Source organism: Sebastes fasciatus, chromosome 10, assembly GCF_043250625.1.
Source record: "Sebastes fasciatus isolate fSebFas1 chromosome 10, fSebFas1.pri, whole genome shotgun sequence".
NCBI classification, from domain to species: Eukaryota; Metazoa; Chordata; class Actinopteri; order Perciformes; family Sebastidae; genus Sebastes; species Sebastes fasciatus.
In genome coordinates, this window is record NC_133804.1 from 20,880,699 (window position 1) to 20,897,033 (window position 16,335).

General features: G+C 39.7%; 2 protein-coding genes across 9 annotated transcripts in view; one reads left to right on the forward strand and one right to left on the reverse strand.

Annotated features, from left to right (window-relative positions):
- Positions 1 to 16,335, forward strand: part of LOC141775515 (fibroblast growth factor 18-like) — a 305,178-nt gene that overhangs the window by 198,161 nt on the left and 90,682 nt on the right. For both annotated transcript variants that reach the window (XM_074648965.1, XM_074648964.1), the window contains exon 2: positions 1,038 to 1,156. The gene's annotated coding sequence lies outside the window, so the exon portion shown is untranslated. The remainder of the gene's footprint in view (positions 1 to 1,037; positions 1,157 to 16,335) is intronic.
- Positions 3,988 to 16,335, reverse strand: part of LOC141775501 (protocadherin alpha-C2-like) — a 39,817-nt gene continuing 27,469 nt past the window's right edge. For 3 of the 7 annotated variants that reach the window (XR_012595612.1, XR_012595613.1, XM_074648935.1), the window contains exons 2-3: positions 6,989 to 7,024; positions 3,988 to 5,730 (exon numbers count right to left, since the gene is read on the reverse strand). Coding sequence is in view for 5 of the 7 variants with exons in the window: in XM_074648935.1 (XP_074505036.1) it covers positions 7,013 to 7,024 (12 nt within the window). In the remaining 2 variants the exon portion in view is untranslated. Of the gene's footprint in view, positions 5,731 to 6,988; positions 7,025 to 8,742; positions 11,299 to 13,054; positions 16,145 to 16,335 lie in introns of those variants that run through there. The other 4 variants (XM_074648934.1, XM_074648933.1, XM_074648930.1 and 1 more) reach the window with 4 other exon arrangements.

Sequence of the window (16,335 nt, forward strand, 5' to 3'; positions counted from 1 at the left end):
AGCACGTCGCCATGGCAACGCAGCTCCAATAGGCGGGTCACTGTCCATGGTGCTGAAAGCAAGCAGTGCTCAGGAAGGAAGGAAGGAAGCAAGCAGAGGGGGGAGGGATGCAGGAGCTGTGAATGCTGCAGACAAAGAAAGTCAGCTGTTTCCACATGCCCTGATGCTGTTCAATCTCTACAACATATACACAGTCATATCCCTTCCTTATGGTTTATTAAAAATAATTTTAGAATTATCTTTTAATGATGGTATTAGTGGGAAACACATACAATTAACACACAAAATATCACCCCTAAAATCACATTTTCCTCGTCAGTATAACTAAAATTATGCATAGCAAATGAGACTCCAGATGTATACTAATACATAAAATACATTGTGGTGTGATGTATGGTGCACATGTGTTAGCCTACTAGTGCCAGCTGGTGGTTGTTCTAGTGCTTTGTTCCACATTGGTGCATTGTTGTGTTGTTTATCAGTGTGCTAGTCTGCCAGTGGACCAGAGCAGCAGAAAACATGCAGTGTGACAGTCTCCTCTCAAGTGGTGATGAGAAAGGAAACAGAGAAATGTTTCTGATCTCGAGCTGTTCCTTATGTCACTTTGCTCCAAACAAACACAATACTATCTAAACTAGACCCCATATAAAAGCATTTATTCTTGCTTTATTTAAAATACATTACAAAGACACACATCTCTTAAGTGCTACTACAATTTTAGGGGATATTAAGTCAAAATAACTCATCCTGTGGGCCTGAATGTCAAGCTGCCCTGCTCACACATGATCTCATCTCTCTGGGGAGATGATGTCATGTGTGTGCACACACTAACACAGAGGCAGACACACTCATTATTCCACCCTCATGGAAGAAAATGAAAATCCTGCAAACATGCATTGTCTGTAAATCAGTGTTAACACAAACCTGCTTATGAGTCTGTCGTAATAAAATGTGTCTCCATACAATAACTACATTTGTGGCCTTTAGCACTATTCGTTAGACTTTATTTAGAGCTTTGATATTGTGTTTCTTTGTAGGATAAAGATGGCCATGATGTCCTTACAGATGGGTGGGTGTGCTGACTGTGATCACTGAAGACTGTCCAGAAGGGGCACTTAGCTGGAGCCAGTTTCCACTGCCAGTATACATCAGAGAGGTACTGTCATGGTTTTCCTCAATTGCCTGTCCCTCTTGTTTTGACTCACACATATTGTGACCTTGAATTACTTGAAGAATGCTTGAGGTGGTGCAGTGGTTAGTGCTGTCGCCTCACAGAAAGGAGTGAGTGGGTTCGATCCCCGGTCTGGGCAGGGCCTTTCTGTGTGGAGTTTGTATGTCCTCCCCATGTTTGCGTGGGTTTCCTCTGGGACCCACCACTAAAACATGTACCTCAGGAAGGGCATCTGCATAAAACCAAATGCCAAATCAATGCGCAGATCAATGATCCAATGAAGCTGAACAGCAGCATAATGATGATGTTTGGATTAGAAAAAGGCCTAAACTGGACTACAGCCCTTGTCTCACCTGCCTGAAAGTGAATCATAGTTAGGAAACATATGAAACTTTCCACCTGTGTACCAGGTGACTTGATCACAGGAAAGAGCAAAGGTTTGTTTGTTTTTGGGGCGGCTGCGGCTCAGGAGATAGAGCGGGTCGTCCACTATACGGAAGATGTCAAAGTGTCCCTGGGCAAGATACTGAACCTCAAATTGCTCCCGAAGACTGTGTGAGTTAGTGTGTCTGAATGATTAGTTGAGATCCTGATGAGCAGGTTGGCACCTTGTATGGCAGCCTCTGCCATAAGTGTATGAATGTGTGTGTGAATGGGTAAATATTGGCATGTAGTGTAAAGTGCTTTGTGTGGTCAGATGACTAGAAACACGCTATATAAATGCATTTATTTGCATTTGTTACCATTTGTTTGATGTTGAAGCTTAGCATGCATTTCCTTCAACATCAAACAAATGGTAAATTTATATAGCAGTGTGAGCTCAGTGTTTTTTAGCAAATGCGACTGAGTGAGTTGACCAAAAAATGGTAAATGAAGAAAGTTTTAGTGACTACTAATACAATTGATTTATCACACAGCAATTTTGGACTGAATAGCACATTTATTAATTACCATTTATTTTAGCAACTCTCAGTAAGTAAAGCGATGTTGCAGTGTCTAACTCTGGCGCGTTTGTTACCACCACACCCAGTAGTTACATTAACTGCAATGCTACTGCAGTGCCACAATACAATTGGGGTTGGGACAGAGTGTTCTCCTTCGACCGTTAGGTGGAAGCACAAACTGAATATTCAGCCTACGTGTAGATTGTTACTCTTTAATATTTCAGACACAAAGAGAACATTTTAAGTAAAGGCAAATGATTATTTTGCTAAAATAGAAGAAGAAAACAGAAGGTAAAGATAATAAGAGCCTGATAATTCACTATTCATTATTGGACTTGCTTTGGAGATGTTTTGTCATTATCATACTGCACTTTGAGTTCAGCATGGCAGGATGCAGCAGTTAAGTAATGCAGTTCAGTTAAGCAGTCAGATAGCATACACCAGTAATTTATGTACGATTTGCAAAATTCTACATCATTACTACACTATATTTTCTGGTTTGTATGTATTATGTATGTCAACTTAAATATGAAACACTAAGGGCGTCATTTGAATAATGAATACTTACATTCCAGTGGTGGCAAAGTCCAGAATGACTACTTGTGTTTTTGAAGCAGTGTGGCTGTAGTAGAAAGATCTTTGTGGAAACACACACACACACACACACACGCACACACAGGGTACATTTTCTGTTTTCTACTTATAGACAAAGATCCTGTTCTGTTGGCATATTAACACTGTCCCAGAATCAGAGAGAAATGGTGAGATAAAAATAGAAGCTTGAGCATCCTGGAGGAAGGGAATAATAATAGGGTGTGGGGCTTTGAGCAAACACCTACCACGCTTTCATATTCATTTTGTGGATTACAATAGCTAAACAGTGACATTTTAACTGAAACTTTAAATTGAAAATGAATGACATAAGCAGGATAACATAACAGAGCACTGTCTGTCACTATAGACTCCAGACTGTATGTGTCGGCTGTAATAATCTCCCCCTGGAAGACCATAAGAACATGTCAGTCAGTGACAAAGAGAGCAAGAAATCAGAATATCCTGCTATATTTTCCTGTGCAGGACATAGTTCTGTTACTAAGGCCGACTTAATACTCCAATAGTGTGACTGCAACTGTATATCACATTCTCTGATATGGGAGTAACACTTTCAAGATCCCTACAACATTTCTATCTGAAACCTTAAATCATTTTCTGACCCTAAATAAAACTAGTAAGCATCTACATCATACACATACAACAACTGGTCCTTCAGTATAAAAGACAGATATTGTGTGAGGTGATCTTTTGTCATTTTAATGTTTTTATATTTATGACACCAGCCAAAATGTCTGTGTTAGGCCTGACTCTTAGCTATACTTTGATTTGAGTTGATAATGCATGCTTGCAGTAAAGCTGTTCCTTAATCGACTCACTATGTGAGCCAGATGATTTTGTCTCTCTGAGTCAGCAAAATCAGCAACCTCTCCAACATTGACATTTCCATAAACTGTATTGCAGTATACTGTATGCATTCAAGTAAATTACTGTTCCATAAAGTGACTCAGACAGGAAAATCATATGGATAGAGTGTTACTACTCTAAGGCTTTATCTGTGATTTGTTTTAGAAATGAGCTAAATGTTTTTAAACTGACACATCAAGTGAAGTGGAACTTAAGAAAGTTAGTTAACTGTCTGACAAGGGTGGGATAGGCTTTATAATTAAGTAAAATAGGCCTTTGACTTATTGTCATCACACATGTAGTTTGTAGTAGATTCACTGAAGGTTGTTGGTTTTGTAAACTAGAAGTAAACTAATTTTACGATAATGAAGCAGTCCCAGATGAGTGGTAACTTTTGATGCAAAACTCAAGAGATTCAGAAGTTCACCATGAAGTTTAATGTTCTATGATGTTTTTGTATTTAACAGACCATAGCATACAATAAGCTCACATTACACACAATACTACATATTGCACCATAAAAGTTCCACTATACAAAAGCACTTATTGTATATGTTTGCCTGTAAAACATTATAGCTTTATATAAGTAATGCAATGTGAGCTGTGCTGAAGAGTTTGACTACATGATGTCTGATCATTTAAAATGTTTCACATACTAGCTGTCCTATAAATCGGATGGCACTGTTTTTCATTCACTTTACAAATTTCAGCATTAATACTGAAAAAGAAAAACATATTTATAGATACAGACATGTGATATACTGTATGTGCTGTATGTCAGTCATATCTATATATCCCTATTTATGTGTTGCATATGGAAATACATACAGTAGTCAGTAATACACATGAGCACAGCTTTCATTGGTTGAAACCAGTATTCAGTAATGTAAAGTAAACATTAAGTCATTAAGTGAGTTTTCAACTTGTAACACAATCTCAGGAGATGTTGAAATTAAGGAACATCCAGAATTTGGCTTTAAAAATAAAAAAGTGAAAGTATATGATGTATATACAGTAGTCATACGTAGATATTAATCAATCCATTCTCAAAGAATCACTGCGTTCAGGTCAGTCCTCTAGACTCTTATTCTCCAGTAATGTCCAAGTAAACATAACATTCAAGCACACTGTACACTTAACTTTCTAAATGTCCCACTGCTGCCAAAAGTAGCAGTGGGACAAAATTATTATGCTGTTGTACCTCATGATTGTGATCTCATTAAAAGGTAATCTCCCATCTTGTTTTGAAAAATACAGTGAGGCCTTACTCCAGAAAGTGGATTGCTCAATATCATAAAATATCTAAAGCTATCAAAGTACTTTGATTATCCCATGCAAAAACAAATGAAAGGCAGATACATAAAGGCTGAAGGCCCCACATTTATCTGTTCAATGTACTGGTTAACTTAATCTCTCAGCACTCTCATATTTAGGCCTAGCTCACATATAAAGCACACAGTCAAGTACAAAAACATAAAACTGCTAAAAGCTACCACATCTATAAAATACTGATTCCCCTTTAGTTTCATACTTTTAAAATCGTAGTTTGGTGCTATTCTGACATTTAGTTAATTGTGCTGTTTTCACTTCTTAGTTAACTTGTATATTATACATCAATGCTGTTATGGAGCAAGACAAAGCACAGAGGTTAATATTGTAATACCCAACATGTGTTTCATTTTTAGAGAGGGAAAACGGTCTCTTAAAGGCATTTCCTCATTCCCGTGTCCACTCTAATAGTCCTCGTTGAGGCTTCTTTAAATATCCACAGGTGTAATTTTCCGTACAGTCTGTTTCTTTGCATGTATCTCCTCTTGATTTTATTTTGTATGAAGGTTTGGAGTGTGGTTGAAGCCATGCAGTCTTATCGTGCATATTGAATGGACAGAGAGGCATTGTTGATTGGCTTTTCATGTGCTTAAAGAAAGAGAGGGGGAAGGGCTGTGTCCTTAATTAGCCACCATAGTCCATTTGGTGTTATAGCGCAAATACACATTGTGAGGAAACAAGGATCAGGCTGAGCAGGATGGATGTGGGGGTGTTTACGGGCAGGGGTTTCTCCTTTCCTCCATGAAGCTTTTCTGTCAGCATCAAACCCAGTACACAGCTGGAAGTGTGGCCTTATGTGGAACTGCCGCCGCTGCTGCTGGTGGATGCCTGCCAATGAGACAAGACAATTAGATAAATCTAGCAAAGAACCACAGCCATGTGTGACTGGCCAAAATGACACATCTCATGCAGCCGATGTCTGTCACACAGACAGGGGCTTCAGGCAGAAGACAGAGTGGGTGGAGGGGTTTGGGTTAGATCCTTGAACATGTAGTGGTGAGGTGGCAGGTCTATCAATGAATACCATGCTCCAATATTATGTGAAGGAGAGTGGTTGCTAGGTAACTGGGTGACTGGTTTCACTTTGCGCCTCTCCTGCACAAGGAATTAGGTCACAATTCACACTACAGCAGACAGAATATTGTCATTCGGTGTAGTCAGTCTTATTACAGTATAATAGCCCAATCATACAGCAACAGCACAGTCCAGTCCCACTTATTAACATTCAAAAATAGGATGTACTCATAATCTATTAGTAATGGGTCAGTAGGGGGGGGGACACAAAGTAATCTTCACATGCACAGGATTCTTTTGATAACATAGTGATTTGATTCTTCCCATGTGTATTAACAGCAAAAGCCAGATTGTGAAAAAAGCAAAGCCAGCAAATGGTATTATTGTTAGTGGAAGTGAAGGATTTTTTTTAGAACTGTGATCAATGACCTTCAGGCTGAGCAGCATATTGATGTTATCATTTTGTGTTTAAAGATTAATACTCTATGAGCCTAAGATACAGTATTTGACTCTCACTTTGTTCACCAAAAGTAATAACTAGGATAGGAATGCTGTTTCCATACTACGTCATCAGGACCACCACTTTTGCTTGTCTGCAAAAACTGACCAAAAAGGGTCAGAATCAGTATATAATGCATTTGTATAATTATCTTTGTCCCCCTGTAAATCTAAATCATTTAGGGCCATATTTTTAGGCTCTGTCAACTTTTTAAACATTTTTAGAGGGGACATAATCCTGAAATACTGACAGAAGCAGTGTTCATTACTGTGGTAGTTTGACACATTTTTAGTAGGCGTTATAGTGATGAGGCTGTAATATGAGTAACAGTAACCAAATGTAGGCATGAAGAGGTTAACACAGGATATTTGACAAGCTGCATGTGATGTCAACTTAGTGACCCTTTGCAATTAAAAAAAAATCTCCTTCTCCAAGGGAAACTAAACAAGACAAAATAATTTTAAAAAGATCCACTGAGAACAAAACAAACAGAAAAAAACAATTCACACACTAAGCTCTGTCACATCATTCATAAAAGGGCATCCGGGGTGGGGGAGTGAGACTCCTGCATACCTCCAGCTGCAGAGTGGACTTTCCTCATTTAGGGTACTTTAGAGTGGGGAGAAGAAAAAAACAAGCAGTTTAATGGTCAGGTCATTGCAAACACAAAAAAAGGATTATTTGTGTATGTATCCTTTGATCACAGAGTTGGTGTCGAGGCACTATGAATGAAAAGTTATCTTTAGAAACTACCACAGACTAAGCAGCATAGTTAGTTTGACCCCTTACTACAGATACTGCAGCTTGTTACAATCCGTTCTATAAAAATGGGTTAAAACACAGTTTTACATTTAGCTATATCATTGTTTGTTCTTTCAGCAGCATACTTACCATCATAGATAGATAGATAGATAGATAGATAGATAGATAGATAGATAGATAGATAGATAGATAGATAGATAGATAGGTAGGTAGATAGATAGGTAGGTAGGTAGGTAGGTAGGTAGGTAGGTAGGTAGGTAGGTAGGTAGACGGATAGGTAGACGGATAGGTGGATGGATGGATAGATAGATGCAGCTAAACATCCATGGTATCACATTGAATAATCAAATGACACTGATGCTGGGGAAAAAAAAGGTTAGCTCTAAACAGTTTGTTCAGCATTTTCATTTCAGATATGTACTGTGGTGATGCAGAGCACAAAAAAGTTGAGCTGAAAACACCCCACTGTTGGAGAAAAACAGTGTAGTGCATTATTGTTTTTTGATTATTGGTTAAAAAAAACAGAGCACATGTGCTCTTTGTGTATTGACGTTAGCATTCTGCTTTAGACTTGAATGTGTTTCCATTTGCAGTGAATAAAACAATGAAGATACACTGATATATAGGCCACAAACCAAAGTCTCTCTTGAGCAGTAATGAATGAAAAGCCTTTTTTAGCGAGTGCTGCTCTGTAAAACAACCGCAAAACTTTAAATACAAACAGCAAGATATGTTATGAAGCAGAGGTGTAACCTTTGAATCTCTTCTTCAGGCTGGTTGCTTTCAACTGTTAGATTGACCGGTGATTCTTTGCCATCTGTTTGAATCCTAAATGTAATGTTTTATTTTGACTTCCGTTTTCTGATGGATTTTTTTTAAAACATAGTCAGCTAAAGTATAGCTTTTTTTCCTGGTTGAATGTTAAATGTCATATTGGAGGTTGGATTCTTTTATGTTCATTTTTAGTAGATACCTGTTGAATGAAAATTACATTTTAAAGAATATTTTACAATATCATATTGAGAGAATGAGTGATGTGAAGCGTTGTTGTTACGGTATTTAACGGCAAGCCAAAGTGTGAAGTGGTCTCACACACACACATGAAAATTGAAGCCAGAAAGTATCCTTAGTGCAAAACACAAACACAGACAACATCAGCGGTACAGCAAAACTTTACGTGTAGTTTTATACTGTGCACTGATACCGAACTTTTTTACTGATTTAGTGACTTTGTTGTTGTTGTTTTTCTCAATGTATCTGGTATGATACATTCAATACATTTCATTCATTATTCAATTTAGAATTAAGTTGCTCATTGTTTAAACTGCAAAATATAGTATTATTGTAAGGTATGATTACTCTTTTTATATCACTCTTACTTGCCTCAGACAATATTTACTGCAACAAAAGAAAACATTGCCAATACACTTCAGCTAGAAGCTGATCAGTAATGAAGTACTGCAGTGTGAACTGAGTTAACAGTAGGCCAGATATTTTTCGTCACAAAAATAAAGTTAGGACTAAGGTTTTTTTTAAACTGCAGTGAAGTGAGAGGCCATCTGTACCTGCAGGGTGGAAGCTGCTGAGCCACTAGTGTCTGTCAGTCCTGTGCCTCTTGGTAAACTGGACACGATGTATCTGGAGCCCTTTGGCACAGGCTGTCTCACCACCATCTTTCCTTTCCTGGTCTCTGCTAGAAACAGACTGTACCAGTAGGCATCGTTGGAGACCAGAGTGGAATCTGCGATGGTGGAGTTCCTCTCACTGGTCAAACTGTTCCTGCAGGGAGGAGCCGCTTTGCTGGGCTTGGGTTTCTGACACTTGAGCACGATGGTGACCAGTATGGTGATGAGCAGGAGAAATGACACCGAGCCCAGACCGATGACCAGATACAGGTTGAGGTCTGAGAAGATGTCATATTCTAGAGGCACCTCAGTCATGTCAGAGTAGGCCTTAACGGCGGTCTCCATTGTGGACAGCTTGATGGTGACTGTAGCAGAGAGAGCAGGCTCCCCGTTGTCCTTGGCAACAACAACCAGTCTCTGGTGACGCGGATCTCTGTAACTGAACATCCTCATAGTCCGGATCTCTCCGTTGTACTGGTCCAGACTGAACAAGGTGGCGTCAGTCACCTGTAGAAACTGGTAGGAAATCCGAGAGTTGTGCACCGAGTCGGTGTCCAAGGCTATCACCTTGGAAACCAGAGAGCCTTTATCGGTGGATCTGGGGATCTTCTCCTCCACCACCGAGCCGTGCGCGCGCCACGGAGAGACAATAACCGGAGCGTTGTCATTCTGGTCCACAATGATGATGTGGACCGTCACGTTACTGCTGAGTGGAGGAGAGCCAGAGTCTCTGGCCTCGATGTGGAAAAGAAACTCCTTCTCGATCTCATAGTCAAAAGTTTTTAGTGCGTAAAGATTGCCGTTCTCTGGATTGATGGAGAACAGCATGGACATGGAGGTGTTGGCTATCTCCTTCTCTAGGATGAAGTAAACTAGATACTGGTTTTCGTGGAGGTCAGGGTCAAATGCAGTGAGTGAACTGAGCAAGGCTCCAGGTGCGTTATTCTCCATTACACGTATAATATAAAATGACTGAGGGAACTGTGGAACATTGTCATTAACATCCAGCAGCTCTAACGTCATAGTTTCATTGTCAGATAAAGGAGGAGAACCTCTGTCTGTCACAGTGAACGTGATGTCATATTCTGGAACCTTCTCACGGTCTAATGGCTCTGACACTACTAATTCATAATAGTTATCAGAGGATTCCCTCAGTTTGAAAGGCATATTATCTGGAATATGAAGATCAACCACTCCATTGTCTCCTGAGTCTTTATCACTGACACTAACTACAGCTATCACTGTGTCTATTGGCTCATTTTCTTTTATTGGGCTCTGAAATGATCTGATGGATATTTCTGGATGGTTGTCATTCATATCTGTCACCTGTATTGTCAGTTTACACTGTCCAGATAAGGAGTTAGGCCCCTTATCGCTGGCAATAACCTCCATTTCATAAAGCTTAACATCTTCATAATTTATCATCTCTTTCACTCTGATTTCACCGTTCTCTGGATTCAGGTTAAACATCTGTTGCGTTCTCTCTGATGTATATAAACTATATGAATAAACAATATCAGAATTTGACCCTTCATCTAAATCAGAGGCATTTAGTTTTATTACAAGACTGCCAATCGGGAAGTTTTCCATCACATCTACGTTGTATTTGTCTTTGTCAAATGAAGGGGCGTTGTCGTTCACATCAAGCACGCGAACAATGATGCTGGCTGTACCTGTGCGCGTGGGGACTCCACCGTCCACAGCAGTGAGTATTAGATTATGAACAGCCTGCTGCTCTCTATCTAAAGCTTTCTTCAGAATCAAATCTGCAAACTTTGACCCATCTCTCCCGGTCTGAATTTCGAGTGCAAAATGTTCACTTGAGCTCAGGTGGTAATTTTTCACAGAATTTGTTCCAACATCTGGATCTGCAGCATTATTCAATGAGAATCTCTCTCCAACGGGGCTTGATTCAGAGATGTCCAAGTGCATCGTTCCTCGTCGAAAATGAGGAGTGTTGTCGTTAATATCCGTGATTTCCACCTCAATATTAAACATTCGTACTGGATTTTCAATTGCAGCCTCTAATTTAAGAAAGCACGATGTAGTTGTCTTCGAGGGGCATAACAGCTCTCTGTCTATCCTTTCCAGGATAAACAGCTCTCCTGTGTCTTTGTTGATGTCAAGATATTTCTTACTGCCGACAACGTCTACGCGCATTTTCCTTCCCTTGAGCGCCTTCGTGTCTAATCCCAGATCAGTTGCTAAATTAGCAACGACTGAACCTTCCTCCATTTCTTCGGGAACAGAATAATGGGTGACGGTAGATACCGTGTTCATCATGGCAGAAAGAAAGAGAAATGCGGAAACGTACCCTCTCCCGAATAACAGTCGGATATGATGCGCCATCGTGCAGAAGTTAAAATCTTGAAATGTGCTGAAACGAAGATAAACCTCCCTCTTGTTGAACGAACATACGAAGCGACGATCTTACAGGATAGCGTTTCTTCACGCTTAGACCAAGAGTGACGTCAGCGTAATACAATGTCTGAATGTCCCTCCGCCAATAAACTACCGTGAGAACGATGACCTCATCAGAGAATATATTTTCGTGGAGAGCAGCGACGAAAATAGTCTGGTCTGAGACTTTGCACCTGTTTTAAAATAGTATTTTGTTTTAAAATAAGGAGGAGTGAGAGTGTTTTTAATGACAGTTTAAGAAACTGGAAATAAGTTTTTGTAAACTTTTCATGTTTGATTTTGCTACGTATTCCCTGGGTGGGAGGTAGAATTCTAAAAATATAATTAATCTTCAGTTTCAGTTCATTATATATTTACAGTTATTTATAAACGCTTTGTTTATTTGTTTGTTTGTGGTCACACATGTATAAAGTGATTGTAAAGGTATAGAGTGTGTATCATAGTATCCTCTTTCCTTCATGTTCTGCGAGTTTTACGCACGGGTGTCTGTGCGTAAAAACGATGCCAAACGTGATGAAATCCCAACAAATATATATTTTGTTTTAAAATAAGAAGAGGTGCAACATTTTTTAACGACAGTTTAAGAAACTATAAATACGTTTTTGTGAACTTGTCATGTCTGATTTCTAAACGTATTCCCTGGGTGGGAGGTGGAATAAAAAAAATGATAAGTAGTCTTTAGTTTCTGTTCATTATATATTTACAGTTATGTATAAACGTGTTGTTTGTTTGTTTATTGCCAGACGTGTATAAAGTGATTGTGAAGGCATAGATTATGTTACATAGTATCCTCTTTCCTTCGTGTTCTGCGAGTTTTACGCACGGCTGTCTGTGCGTAAAAACGATGCCAAACGTGATGAAATCCAAAGTGTCCGTTTGTGCATCATCCATAATTTCTACTGACATTTGCATTTTATTTAATAGAATATGTGTGTGCCCTACAATACCTAATGTATGCATAATTACCGAAATAGCAAGAACAATCTTTTAAGAAAGGGAAGGTATTATTTATCAAATTACTTGTTAAATTTCATAAAATTGTATCAAGATTTTAATGGAAAAAAGCTGCTGCAGCAAGAGTAAGAAGACTTATCCAACACGTTGTTAAAGGGAAACACTACCTATTTTTTTTAAATTCCAATATGTTATTTCCATGGCCAAGGAAAGTTGAATCAATATTTGTGAAAGTGAGCTACTTTCTCTCTCAAAGCCAGAAACCAGAGAAGTAAGTCTCCAACTTGTGAGGTCATAGCGTATAAAGTCTAGAGCTGCTCCATAGACGATGAATGTGAGACTGACAAACAACATGTTTGTTTTCTTTTTTTTATACCAAAATGAACTTTAGTTTTATCAGTTGTGAAACAGAAAATGTTCCCATATACTCAGAGCATTCCTCTGGGTGCTCTCAGCAGCATCTAGAACATGATTCCCCATTCATTGTCTATGGAGAATCCTCCACACTGTATACCCTATGACATAACAAGTTTGAGTTTTAGCACTCTAGTTTTTGGATTTGGGAGAGAGTTGTTTACTATTGTTTACTATGTTTACTATGTTTACTAATATCTGTTGGACTGTCTTAGACCATAGGAATAACATCTAGGATTTTTTTAAATTATCATAGTTCCCCTTTAATGTGCACAATTACATTTTAACTTACGATGTGGTTCATTTTAAGGGAAATAACTTAAAGTAAGTAAAGAGGAGAGTAAGATTCTATATCGCTGGTATGACAAGAAAGACATGACTGCAATAGTCACGTCAGTGGACTTGATGGATATCCACGAAGTACATCTCTTTGGAACTCGTGTTAAATAGATATGTTTCCTACCTGCAGAGTGGAAGCTGCTGAGCCACTAGTGTCTGTCAGTCCTGTGCCTCTTGGTAAACTGGACACGATGTATCTGGAGCCCTTTGGCACAGGCTGTCTCACCACCATCTTTCCTTTCCTGGTCTCTGCTAGAAACAGACTGTACCAGTAGGCATCGTTGGAGACCAGAGTGGAATCTGCGATGGTGGAGTTCCTCTCACTGGTCAAACTGTTCCTGCAGGGAGGAGCCGCTTTGCTGGGCTTGGGTTTCTGACACTTGAGCACGATGGTGACCAGTATGGTGATGAGCAGGAGAAATGACACCGAGCCCAGACCGATGACCAGATACAGGTTGAGGTCTGAGAAGATGTCATATTCTAGAGGCACCTCAGTCATGTCAGAGTAGGCCTTAACGGCGGTCTCCATTGTGGACAGCTTGATGGTGACTGTAGCAGAGAGAGCGGGCTCCCCATTGTCCTTGGCAATAACAACCAGTCTCTGGTGACGTGGATCTCTGTAACTGAACATCCTCATAGTCCGGATCTCTCCGTTGTACTGGTCCAGACTGAACAATGTGGCGTCAGTCACCTGTAGAAACTGGTAGGTAATCCGAGAGTTGTGCACCGAGTCGGTGTCCAAGGCTATCACCTTGGCAACCAGAGAGCCTTTATCGGTGGATCTGGGGATCTTCTCCTCCACCACTGAGCCGTGAGCGCGCCACGGAGAGACAATAACCGGAGCGTTGTCGTTCTGGTCCACAATGATGATGTGGACCGTCACGTTACTGCTGAGTGGAGGAGAGCCAGAGTCTCTGGCCTCGATGTGGAAAAGAAACTCCTTCTCGATCTCATAGTCAAAAGTTTTTAGTGCGTAAAGATTGCCGTTCTCTGGATTGATGGAGAACAGCATGGACATGGAGGTGTTGGCTATCTCCTTCTCTAGGATGAAGTAAACTAGATACTGGTTTTCGTGGAGGTCAGGGTCAAATGCAGTGAGTGAACTGAGCAAGGCTCCAGGTGCGTTATTCTCCATTACACGTATAATATAAAATGACTGAGGGAACTGTGGAACATTGTCATTAACATCCAGCAGCTCTAACGTCATAGTTTCATTGTCAGATAAAGGAGGAGAACCTCTGTCTGTCACAGTGAACGTGATGTCATATTCTGGAACCTTCTCACGGTCTAATGGCTCTGACACTACTAATTCATAATAGTTATCAGAGGATTCCCTCAGTTTGAAAGGCATATTATCTGGAATGTGAAGATCAACCACTCCATTGTCTCCTGAGTCTTTATCACTGACACTAACTACAGCTATCACTGTGTCTATTGGCTCATTTTCTTTTATTGGGCTCTGAAATGATCTGATGGATATTTCTGGATGGTTGTCATTCATATCTGTCACCTGTATTGTCAGTTTACACTGTCCAGATAAGGAGTTAGGCCCCTTATCGCTGGCAATAACCTCCATTTCATAAAGCTTAACATCTTCATAATTTATCATCTCTTTCACTCTGATTTCACCGTTCTCTGGATTCAAGTTAAACATCTGTTGCGTTCTCTCTGATGTATATAAACTATATGAATAAACAATATCAGAATTTGACCCTTCATCTAAATCAGTGGCATTTACTTTTATTACCAGACTACCAATCGGGGAGTTTTCCATCACATCGAGGTTGTATTTGTCTTTGTCAAATGAAGGGGCGTTGTCGTTCACATCAAGCACGCGAACAATGATGCTGGCTGTACCTGTGCGCGTGGGGACTCCACCGTCCACAGCAGTGAGTATTAGATTATGAACAGCCTGCTGCTCTCTATCTAAAGCTTTGTCCAGAATCAAATCAGCGAACTTCGTCCCATCTCTCCCGGTCTGAATTTCAATGGAGAAGTGCTCACTTGAGCTCAGATGGTAATTTTTCACAGAATTTGTTCCAACATCTGGATCTGCAGCATTATTCAATGAGAATCTCTCTCCAACGGGGCTTGATTCAGAGATGTCCAAGTGCATCGTTCCTCTTCGAAAATGAGGCGCGTTGTCGTTAATATCCGTGATTTCCACCTCAATATTAAACATTCGTACTGGATTTTCAATCGTAGCGTCCAATCTTAGAAAGCACGATGATGTAGTTGTCTTCGAGGGGCATAACTCTCTGTCTATCCTTTCCAGGATAAACAGCTCTCCTGTGTCTTTGTTGATGTCAAGATATTTCTTACTGCCGACAACGTCTACGCGCATATTCCTTCCCTTGAGCGCCTTCGTGTCTAATCCCAGATCAGTTGCTAAATTAGCAACGACTGAACCTTCCTCCATTTCTTCGGGAACAGAATAATGGGTGACGGTAGATACCGTGTTCATCATGGCAGAAAGAAAGAGAAATGCGGAAACGTACCGTCCTCCCAATAATAGTCGGATATGATGCGCCATCGTGCAAATTCCGTAGTTATAATCTTGAAATGTGCTGAAACGAGGATAAACCGCCCTCTTGTTGAACGAACATACGAAGCGAGGATCTTACAAGAAAAGGTTCTTCACGCTTAGACCAAGAGTGACGTCAGCGTAATACAATGTCTGAATGTCCCTCCTCCAATAAACTACCGTGAGAACGATGACCTCATGAGTGAATGTGTTTTGGTGGAGAGCAGCGACGAAAATAGTCTGGTGTGAGCCTTTGCACCTGTTTTGAAAAATTATTTTGTTTTAAAATAAGGAGGAGTGAGAGTGTTTTTAATGACAGTTTAAGAAACTAGATATAAGTTTTTGTGAAGTTTTCATGTCTGATTTCTAAACGTATTCCCTGGATGGGAGGTGGAATTCTAAAAATATAATTAATCTTCAATTTCAGTTCATTATATATCTACAGTTATTTATAAACGCTTTGTTTGTTTGTTTGTGGTCACACATGTATACAGTGATTGTAAAGGCATCGATTTATGTATCATAGTATCCTCTTTCCTTCATGTTCTGCGAGTTTTACGCACAGCTTTCTGTGCGTAAAAGCGATGCCAAACGTGATAAAATCCAAAGTTTCGTTTTTGTACCATCAATAATTGCTGCTGACAATTAGATTTTATTTAATAGAATATATGTGTGCTCCACAATACCTAATGTATGTAGAAATACGCAGGCTGAAGTAGCAACAACAATCTATTAAGTAAGGGAGAGTATTATCTATTAAATTACTTGTTCAATTTCATAAAACTGTATCAAGATTTTAAAAGTGAGGAACTGCTGCAGCGAGTGTAAGAAGACTTATCCAACATGTTGTTAAAGGGGAACACCACCTTTTTTTTTTTTTA